This window comes from Hippocampus guttulatus, chromosome 20 (genome assembly GCF_054856545.1).
Source record: "Hippocampus guttulatus isolate MCC_2025c chromosome 20, RoL_Hgut_1.0, whole genome shotgun sequence".
NCBI lineage: Eukaryota > Metazoa > Chordata > Actinopteri > Syngnathiformes > Syngnathidae > Hippocampus > Hippocampus guttulatus.
Window position 1 is genome coordinate 2,856,680 of NC_141280.1, and position 10,684 is coordinate 2,867,363.

Below are 10,684 nucleotides of genomic sequence, written 5' to 3' on the forward strand. Positions count from 1 at the left end.
ATTCCCATTCCCATTTATGGATGATTTATAGTTCCTTTAGTGAATGATTTGCACATTTGTAGTACTTTTTCATTCAAAAATAATGTGCTGGAACATTTAAACATACATTTACCAGGCTGCATTCCTGTAACATCTTAAAATGACTTTTCATGGTATTTGTGCTCACCAATAGCCTAAACTTAAATTTTTTAAGGGGTCAATTTAACAAGGTTAAAAAGCAGATGTTTATTTATTTTTTAATATGTAGATCAGCACCAGGAAGCACTTTCGATCTCAGCCCTTTGATGAATGTTCAGTTTGACGGTTAGCCGTTCAAAATGAATGCACTCATCGTTGTTGCTGTTTTTAAACTGCGTCCTGTTATCATATTAAAAACAAATATGATCTTGTATTTATCAGTATATTAGGTATTTCCCAAAGTTATGCAAAATACAAATTAAAATAAAATGCTGCGCATAAAATGCGGGCCCGAGCAAATTTGACCAGGGTGACGTACTCGTGACGTCACCGGGTCGAAGGTGCATTATTTAGTGGGATTTAAAAAAAAAAGTAACTGCAGAGTTAAGACGCGAAACTTTTCTCCAGCGAAGATATACTTTTTTTCACGGCGATGAAGATGTCGACCTCATACCTACTACGCTCAACAAGTCCGCATCTTGCCATGATGTCAACGGTGAGTTTTGAACAATTCGCTTGAATATTTTTCATTCTGTAAAACCGATCATTTCTCCTCAAGTAATGCTTTGCTAGCATCTCTGCCAACGAGCACAAAAACTTGCTACATAACAAATATACTGTACGGTATGCGTGTCTTATTTTTGGGGGCCTTTGCACGTTAAAGTAACTCATATCGGTGGCTTTTTCTACATACAGTAGATGCCAAAGAAAAGGCCTGCAGGAGACATTTCAGGATGATGCTAATGTGTGTTTCTAAACTTATGAGAGTAGAATAATAAATTAAGTAAGCATAAAATAATTGACAATGTCTGTGTCAGACTCCAATCCCCCCATCACCCTAAACAATATATTATATACCTTAAGGTTTAGAAAATGGCTGACTGGATAGATAGTTGGTGAGGGGTATTTATGTGACTGTTGAAAGTAATTGTTGTAGCCGTTCGCCGTTCTCTGAAAATGTGTGTGTGTGTTTTTTTATTTCCAGTATTCCTTACACGGAGACCTGCAAGATCAGGCCCAATATATTTGCAGTAGTTTTGCTTTGGCACCAGGTGGCGCAAGAAGGAAGTATCCCTTCATCAAGTGTAGCTGTTGCACGCAGAACAAGGTAAGTTATATTTTTTCTATTGTATTGTGAACCCATATTTATCCTAGGGGAGCGTACATTCGTTGGAGATTCAGTGTTTACTGACCCGAAACCACCGGTTCCCATATTTTTAGAGTTTTTGACAAGAAATTGTCAAGTAATTGAACGTGTTGAATTTGCAGCCAGTCCAGACATCCAAAGCTCCCCTGAAGAGGAAGAGGAAGAGGTCTTCTGAGACCCTGCCAGAGGCAGCTGTGGTCCACACTCCTAGTTTGACCATCCCACCTGCTTACCTACCAACAGAGGCAGCGCTACCCATTTCTCACTCAGTCATCCCACCTGTCAGCCTACCAAAAGAGGCAGAGGCGCTAATCCCTCGCTCGGTCATCCCACTTGTTGACCAAGTGACAGAGGAAGAGTTACCCGTTCCTCTCTCTGCCATCTCACATGATGCCCTTCCTGTGGCGTCAGTTCTGCCTCGCATCTCACAGACCCCCATCTCCTCTCCATCTGAACCACTGACCATCCACAACCTCTCAGTGGCGGAACACCAGCGCATCTATCACAAAATCGTGGATGACGAATTCAGGTTTGTTTGGCTTAAAAACGTCAACATGTTGTTCGCTGTTTCAAGGTATTGTTTATTAATGTTGTTATTTTTACTGTTACAGGCGCAATAATGGCCGGGCTAGAACTTACAGGCTTGCAGAGGGACGCCGCATAAAACATAAGCTGTGGGAGCGTCTGGGTGGTCCCATGTTCACAACAACAGAGGATGCAGATGGCCGCCTGCATATCGCCCCGTCATACAGCACCGGGGTGCTCCCTCCTCAGTATGAGGTTGATATTTCAAATGAGCCCAAACCTCCAAAGTTTGTCATAAAGATGACGAGAAGGAGAGAGTTTGTGTGAACTTCAGCACGTGGTCTGTTGGCTGCTATGACCTTCAAGTGTCACGTGAAAACACAAGAGGCGGGGGTCACTTTGTAAGGGTCACAAAAAAAAATCGCAAATCCCACGCAAGCACGAGGAGAACAAGATTGTTGTTGTTTTTTTGTTTTGTTTTTTGAAACAGTGTACTTATGTTGTCAGATAAGATTGTCAATCTACTGTGGATACCGATACAGTACAAGACAATGTTGGAGCGCTGAATGTATCTCACAAATGGATTTGGATTTTAACTTCAATTGACTGATTCAGTAATTGTATGTTATTTTTAAAGAACTTTTTGAAATATTTTTATTACATTTTAAGGATATGTACTCAAATTGACCAGTTTCTTTCCAGTTATTTTGATATTTCCAACATGCGCATATTGATGGTTTGTGTTCTGTTTGCCAACAATAATAAATCTCATATACTTCTACACTTGTATTTGTCAATATTTATTTTTATTCAAAACTACTGTGTAAGTCCAAACCGTTTGCACAACATTGTCCAAGGTTCACAAAAAAATTAATAGGCTGTTCCTATGGCCACGAGTCAACTAAATTTCAGGGAAATTAATTTCGCATTTTCAGTGTAATCTTGCCAACTGTGTCTTTACTACTTACTGCTCTGAAAAAAGGTCATTAAAATTAAAAAGCCAGGGGTGGCCTACAAAATTTGCGCAGTTATTTTCAAGCTAAATGACCATCAGTTTCCCCCAAACCTTTTATGTGCAGGGAGTAAAATAAAAGTAAAAGTACACACCCTTTGTTTTTGTTCCTCACTAAACGATGAGATGTATAACCTTTGACCCCTTTCGTGTTCAACTCTCACGATGTGGATGTCCTCATTGGGCAAGGTCACGTGACATTTGGACCCCGTGGCAGGGGGTGAGCTTAGTAGGTTGCAGGTGAGAAGAAGCAGGACTAGCCGTATGTTTTTGAGTGTGTATGCATGTGTGTGAATAGTAGCAAAGTAGCAGCATGTCAGTGTGCCCTGTCAAGAGCGCTGTCAGTCACTCATCCATCCAGCTGGCTAATTGGCTCCTTACCCCTTCTCTCTCTCTCTCTCTCTCTCTCTCTCTCCCTTTCTCTCTCTCACTCCCTCCATCAGCCATTGCTCCTAACTGCACGCCGGAGGCCAAAATGCAGATGAGGACTGCCTCGCGTCAGGGGGAGCTTCTGCTCTGCTTAATTATCCGAGTTTGTGTGTGCGTGCGTGTGTGTGTGTGTGTGTGTGTGTGTGTGTGAGGGATAGACTGCACTAGCTTATCAGTTTAGCCCCCCCCACACACACACACATACACTCAGTTTTCATAGCTGCTGTTGCTTCTATGCTAAACAGCAAAGCATCCTGGGAATTGCAGTGACAGCTCATTTTGGTTTCCTTGCAGTCTCGGTATGAAAGCTGCAGAGAGACAACCTGTCCCTTACCCCATACCCCCCCCCCCCCTACCCACTTATAACACACACTGACACACATGCACACCTTCAAATATACACAACCATACTCCTCTCTCCACAGTGCTCATGGGAACAGGTCCGGGGCCTGTCACCAACCTCCCCCACATAACCCCCCCGCCACCACCACCACGGCTGTGACAGGGCTTGTTGACAAACGCCAGCAGTCATCAGGGCACCATGGGAAATCTTCTGCCACCATTTTGTCAGCAGAATGACAGAAGTTGTTAATGTCTCGCCTCTCGCCCTGACACGAGCCGCAGCGGCTGGCAGACTCTGACACTTGCCGTACACACAACACAAACACAGGTGGTACACACAAATATACACCTTAATGCTCATACCCCGTTGTGCACGGCCAGATCCAACGACACACAGCACGTATACATAAAACAATATGCTACACACACACACACCCTTTATGACCCTTCACACATTGGGTCAGTATGTGCAAAAATGCCTGCCAACAAGTGTAGATATTTAGTGTGAGTGTATGAGCACGGACTGTTAATGAGGATGTGTGTATAGCTCCTAATGACTTAAGAGTGTGTGCGCAAGCAGTGTCTCCATCCAGCACAGATCAATAACATTTACAATCTGGACAGGAGATTGGGCTCGGCCAACGAGTCTAACTGCCCGTTATGAGAGCATGATGAACTCCAGACACACGCACACACACGCACACACAGATACGTATGGACAGTTCTGCTGGCCAGCCAATTGGCACCCCTCTTAAACTAGCCTACTCGCTCCCCTCAAAGCTGCAGCATCCACTTGTGTACACTTAGCGAGCGCCCACCAAATGCAAGTGTGTATTTGTGTGTTTGATACTGAGGATGACAAAATTCCACTCGAAGCGTTCAAAGGCCTAGAAAACAACAAAAGAAACACATTTGTGTAAATGCTGCCAGGTCATGTTTCGAATTGTTGACATTGTATTTAATATTGCTAGCAAAAGGTCATTGTGAGCAGCATTTTAACCTTTTGTTTGTTTACATTTTTGCATTCCCAGGAGTCGTCGACCAGCTAAAATTAATCCAAGAGTGTGACGACGAGTCATCCAGGAGGGGGCAAAAGAACCTAGAACAACACCCAAAGAACTCCATACCTTGCTGGCCTCAGTTCAGGTCAGTGTTTCACGACTCGAACATACAGACACTGGCAAAAAAATGGCATCCATGGCAGAGTTCCCAAGCGAAAACCGCTGCTGCCCAGAACACTGTAGTCACGTTTTATTTGAATTACTTGAGCAAATGCATCATGTGGAGGGCCCCATGACTCCATGGCCATGTTTGTCATCGGCCTCCAAGCAACTCTACGCCCCTGCTTAAGCTTGTACCACTGTACTCTGCTTATCAAAGTATGCGCGGGCACGCCGTGTCAAGCGACACTCCAAGCGTAGCGCGCCGAGCAGGTGTGCACGCGCCTCCCCCCAACACACTTGAGCAGGTGTGCGCGTGCGCCGGAGAGGACGACATGAAAAAGCTCAGACTCCACCCTCTGCCCCCTCCTTCCACGTCCCACTCCTCTCTGCTCGTCCCGCACCAATCCCCGCATCCTCCCTTGCGCGCTCGCCGAGCCAGACGTGCAGATTTGTAGTGACAGCAGCGGATGCCTCCGCCAGTCATCCCCCATAAAAGGTTGTGCGTGATCAAAGGCCCGTTGAGGCAGGGAGGCGGCCCGCCATGTCGACGTGTGTCTGCGTGTCTTGGGTGTCTCGCAGGGCTGAGGCACTTTTTTTTTTTTGAAGCTTTAAAAACACAAAACCTCACCTGTCTCTCTCCCCGCTATTTACATTTGAGCAGCGTTTTGCCATAGCGCTAAAACATTGGTTTTATTCCCCGCGCCTGCAGCCGGTGACAGGCGCGGCTGCATAATCGACTCTCGAGTCAAGCGCGGCTTCAACTGCAAGAATTAAATCTTTAAATACATTTTAAACGGAAGCGTCTGACTGAAGTTATGTTAACAAGGCTCCTCCAACACGAGCAGTCTATGTGTTGAGCAGGCTCCCTTGCGGGTGAGGTAAAAAAAGCGAGGAAATGTTGATATAAATGCAGCGATACGAGGTGAATTAGACAAACACTTGAGCGGGTGATGCTCAGCCCCCCCCCCCCTCCCACTCCTCCCCAAATATCTTCTCTATAAAGTCAACCCCCCCACCCCCAGTCCTCCCCAAATATCTTCTCTATAAAGTCAACTTTATAAGTCAACTGCCATTCACGCCCTTGCATTTCCATATTCACGCTCATTAACATCAGTCATGTAGTCAAGAGGCAGACAGCAATATTCACCATCAATTAATATTGCTGTGCTGACACACCTTGATGCAGGGGCCTACGTGCAAATACCCCCCCACCCTCCCAAAAAGAAGAAGGCAATTCTGAATTCCGATTTTGGGAGGGGGGAAAAAACACTCCCAAATTTTGTTTGCTGATGTGTTTCTTTTATTTGCTATAGCTTCCCGCTGAATAAAACATGGCCATCATCATTAGCAGCAAAGTGGCAAGGCATTTGTGCTCTGTATTGTAGTTTGGGAAGTGGCGTAATCCATTTTTTTATTAAGAATTTACTTGATCACGTGTTCATATTCCACGATTGATGTTAAACAGTGCCGTGAAAAAGTATTTGCCCCCTTTCCTGATTTCTGGAATCTTTGCATATTTATGACGCGAATATTCCAGTTCATCAAATCAATGTTAATATCGCAGAGACAACCAAAGGAAATACAAAATTCAGTTTTTGCAGTTTTAATTTATTTCGAGACACACATGAAAAAATTGCCCCTGAACCTAATAATCATTTCCAATCCATTATATTAAATGTATGGTTACTGTTATTTGGTCTTCTAATGTATAGCTGTAAAATTTACAAAAAAAACCCTAAAACGAAATGAGCATTGTGTCCTCACAACCTTTAATTTCAACAGTTTATAAGAAAAAAAAAATACATTCTAACATGTACAAACGTCATCATTTTAGTTCTTCTGAAGGCCTTAACTTTGTCATGGTACATTGGGCTCAAAGTGCTGACATGATGCGCCTCCCGTTCCCAAAAACCAAAGGCAACATTTCTCGACATTTCACTGCTATGCATAAACAGCCATTTTACACAATCACACCCACTTGAGATTGACTCCCATCTATTCAAGGCAAAGCGGTGCAAATCCATACACTTGGGCTAGGAAGTAAAATGCAGGCGAGAGTGTGTGTTGCTCTTGTGAGGAGTCTGATGCTGTTGGTTCGTGACTGTAATTTACATGCTTTTACTGGGGGTACGCTTCAATCACCATGGCGTGACCCTGAAAAACAGACGTGTGTCAGGAGAAAAATGAATACAAAAAAAAAGTCAAGTTTATGAAAGTGACTAACCAGTCCTCCGGCAGCACATGCTGCCACAAGTCCATACTGTCCTCCTTCTTTCTGCAGTCTGTGTGCGACCGTGGTTACCAGTCTGCAACCGGTGGCACCGAAGGGATGACCCAAGGACAGAGAGCCTCCCCAGTTATTGAACTTCTCCATCGGAGGAGTACCCACCTTTCAGGAATTTCGTGGAGATTGCAGTAAGTAAATGGATAGTGACAGATTCAGACTTTTTTTTTTTTAAATTACATTTACCTTTGATTTTCTTCCCATGTACGTCTGGGCAAACCAATCAGAGTCCATAGCCTTCAGATTTGCCATAATCTGACCCTGGAAAGCACAGAGATAGGCAAAACATCAGCTGCGCTCAGTTACCGCTGTACCGCCGTACTCGGCACACAACTCTTGCGTAACCTTTTCCCAAACGGCTTGCGATAACTTACTGCAAACGCCTCGTGGAACTCAAACACATCAATGTCATTCATGGTCAAGCCAGCACGTTCTAAGGCTTTGGGTGTCGCGTACGTTGGCCTGAAAGAGTCAGATAATAGAATTGTCACCTAAAATCTGGTTTCAGGAAGGGAATACTTATAAACAGAAATATATTTGAGAAAAAAAAAACAATCAGGGTAAAGAACCTGGGGGATGCTCACCCCAGGAGTAGCTGATCTTTGGGGTCCTGAGACACGAAGACAAAATCTCTGTCACGAGGAATAGAAAGAATCATCAATCAAGTGTTATTTGGGGTGAAATGTCAGCTGTGTAGTTACCTCAGGTAGGCTTTCGGCTTGTAGCCCATTGCCAAAGCTTTCTCTTCGGACATGATGAGCACAGCAGATGCACCGTCAGTCTGAAAGCATGAACAAGTATAACACAGGTTGGTAAGGGAAAACAAACAAGAGGCAAAGAAGCTGTAAATGCTGCCCGACCAAAAAGGAGGAGTTGGCGGCGGTGACGGTGCCGTGAGGCTTAACAAAGGCAGGTTTCAGTTTGGCCATCTGCTCCTTGGAGGATGGACGAATGCCGTTGTCCTTGGAAACAATATCACGGCCTAAAAAGTTAATAGGCGAGGGTTTTTTTTAGCAAACAGGATAAGTAATAAATAAACCACTAAAAGGTGTGGGTTCATTGCACACCGGTCTTTCATATCTATTGAGGTTTATTATAAAATACACATGTGAAGAAATATTTACCTGGCACTTTAAAGGAGATGACATCCTCAAGCAAACCTGCATCCTGAGCTTTTTTGGCAAATGTGTGTGATCGCAGAGCAAAGTCATCCTGCTCCACTCTGGAAACGCCAAACGCAGCGGCCAGGCGATCGGCACTGTGCCCCATTGTTTCGGCTGTGGAGAACTCGGCAACGGCGGGCAGCTTCAGGTACGTGAAGGAAAAGGTGCGGCATTATTTATGGATGTGATTTTTGGCAACGCTGCAGACATTTGATATGTTTACAACTGATCCGCATAGAATACATTTCGGTGCACCCCTACTTATTAACAATAGTGTGAATACATACTTCTGGCGAGAGGTGCGCCAGACGGATGCTGCCGATCAAACTGAGCCTCTGGCCGAGGGTCTTTGCCTTGTTGAGCGACAGCATCGTCTTCCTCATCTTGCGGCTGTGACGGATAGGAACGTCCGACATGAACTCGACTCCACCTGCCACTATGGCATCACACTGTCCGGCAGCAATTAGGCCTACCGCTATTAAGGGGGGGAGGGGGGAACAGAAATCAGGCAGGCAAAACAAACCGAATCAGGTTTATTAGTTTGCTCGGAGCAAAGTAAATGATTAACCCACACTGTACTGTATAATGTCATTTTGGGTCACAGTGCAGGACCACATTTCAATAAACAAAAATCAAATCTTGCTTGTTGTGCAAAGAAATACTAGTATTGGCACGTTGCAACTATCCTATGCAAAACATGATGACACTTGTTAAGACTTTAAGCGCCCGTGAAAAAACCTGACAATGACACTGTAGGTCATAGAGGCTCTGCTATACCTGACGTCATGGCCTGGTTGGAGGAGATGCAGGCCATGGTGACTGTGTGAGCAGGGATCCTGTCGGAGAAGCCTGCACCCAGCGCCGCCTGAGAAACACAGAAACACATGACGCTCATCACCAATCCCGGTGCACTACTTTACATATTTGAAGTTAAAATGAGTGTTTAAAATACCTCTCTTGCAACATTGCTTGTCTTAACCTCCTGAATGACGGTTCCATAAATGATGTAGTCCACAGCATCTTTGGGTAGGCTTGTTTTGTGCAGGAGACCTCTACATAAAAAAAGAAAGGCGAAAAGATATTAGCGTGAATAATAGGATTAGTGATGGAAAATGGACACACACTTACTGTAGAGCTGCTCTGGCCAAGTCATGGGGCATCAGGTCAGCATAGCTATAAACAAAGCAAAATCAACATTAAGCTACTGAGGTCCGTTTTCTCATTAAAACTGTCAACGTATATCACATTTTAATTGTTAAAATGGATAAGCTTCCATGAAAAAGCCTGTGCAGATGAAGAGGACACTAAACAAATACGTACGTAGTTCCAGACATTAGGAAGGGGGTTCGTACTCCTTCGACTAGTACTATGTTCTTTACGCCAGGACGGGTCAGTGTCTTCTTGGTTTTTGTCTGAGCTGGAACAAAAACAACTGCAGATTAACACGCTGATAGTCATTAGCCTCATGCTTATGTTCACGCAAACAGTGGGGGTCTGCACCTTGAGCCAGTAGCTGAGTCGTCATGCTAAGGGATCGTGCGGCTGAAACACAAAAGACATCCCGCAAAATCAGCACTTATGATTTAAATAGTTTGAATTAAAATAGGCACAGCAGGGCTTGAAATAGACCCTCCATTTGGCGGGTCACCCTCTGTGATGTACAGTTTTTGGAAGACTTAAGCAATTAGACCAGATGTTGATGGCTTACCATACTGCACAGCCCAAGAGGAGCTGACAGGGGAGCTCCGCATCGACTTCAAGAGCATGGAAGCCATAACGTTCTGCAAAACAAAGTGTGATGTTCCATTGGACTGGTTCCACACCAGAACGCCTTACTACTAGGTAACAAATGAAGTTTAATCTAATCTAAAAATCTAACGGTTTAAATGCCGGCGCAGATACCAAAGCAATCCTTATGTCCTTTAAAATGACATTTAATTGACGGTCACTCAGTCAACCCAACCCTCCTCACCCCGTCTATGACCCTTCACCTAGATTTGCTAACTGGAGAGCGTCCAGACCAAAATGGGCTCAAAAGTAATTTCAAGGTTGATTGTGCATCTACCTTTATTTAAACCGAATATCTACAAACACGCAATTGAAAGATTTCGTTTTGTGTGACAGCAATGTGTTGAGCATGGGACTGTTAGCTTCCTGGCGGCGCTGCATTCTTTCATCGCCAAGTTTCCTTTTAATTTTTTCAAATTATTTTTGTACGATCACAGCATGCTTGAAATAGTTTGTAAAATCCGTTACTTTAATTAAAATGAGGCAACGTTTTTACCTGTACAGTACTTCAAATGTGTATGGCTTGAACGCTACTCTGTCAAAGGCTTAGCCGTGCACAGCACAGATGACTACAAACCCCCTTTCAGTTTCTAGGACCCAAGTTTCGATTAGCTGACCAAATATTTGCCAGAACAAGGTAATGGTTCGAAATGA

General features: G+C 44.2%; 2 protein-coding genes across 2 annotated transcripts; one reads left to right on the plus strand and one right to left on the minus strand.

Moving 5' to 3' along the window:
* Nucleotides 1-610: 610 nt before the first annotated feature.
* LOC147187511 (uncharacterized) lies at nt 611-2,176 on the plus strand. Its single transcript, XM_086099706.1, has 4 exons — nt 611-673; nt 1,163-1,285; nt 1,447-1,853; nt 1,936-2,176. The coding sequence occupies exons 1-4, from the start codon at nt 611-613 to the stop codon at nt 2,174-2,176; spliced, it is 834 nt and encodes a 277-aa protein (XP_085955832.1).
* A 4,206-nt stretch (nt 2,177-6,382) lies between these two features.
* Nucleotides 6,383-10,614, minus strand: hadhb (hydroxyacyl-CoA dehydrogenase trifunctional multienzyme complex subunit beta). Its single transcript, XM_086101077.1, has 16 exons — nt 10,527-10,614; nt 9,951-10,023; nt 9,743-9,784; nt 9,563-9,659; nt 9,371-9,415; nt 9,195-9,294; nt 9,020-9,107; nt 8,530-8,717; nt 8,204-8,384; nt 7,940-8,061; nt 7,781-7,860; nt 7,664-7,711; nt 7,454-7,541; nt 7,266-7,340; nt 7,020-7,184; nt 6,383-6,949 (listed from the first exon to the last, which is right to left on the minus strand). The coding sequence occupies exons 2-16, from the start codon at nt 10,015-10,017 to the stop codon at nt 6,914-6,916; spliced, it is 1,422 nt and encodes a 473-aa protein (XP_085957203.1). The 5' UTR covers nt 10,018-10,023; nt 10,527-10,614; the 3' UTR covers nt 6,383-6,913.
* Nucleotides 10,615-10,684: the final 70 nt, after the last annotated feature.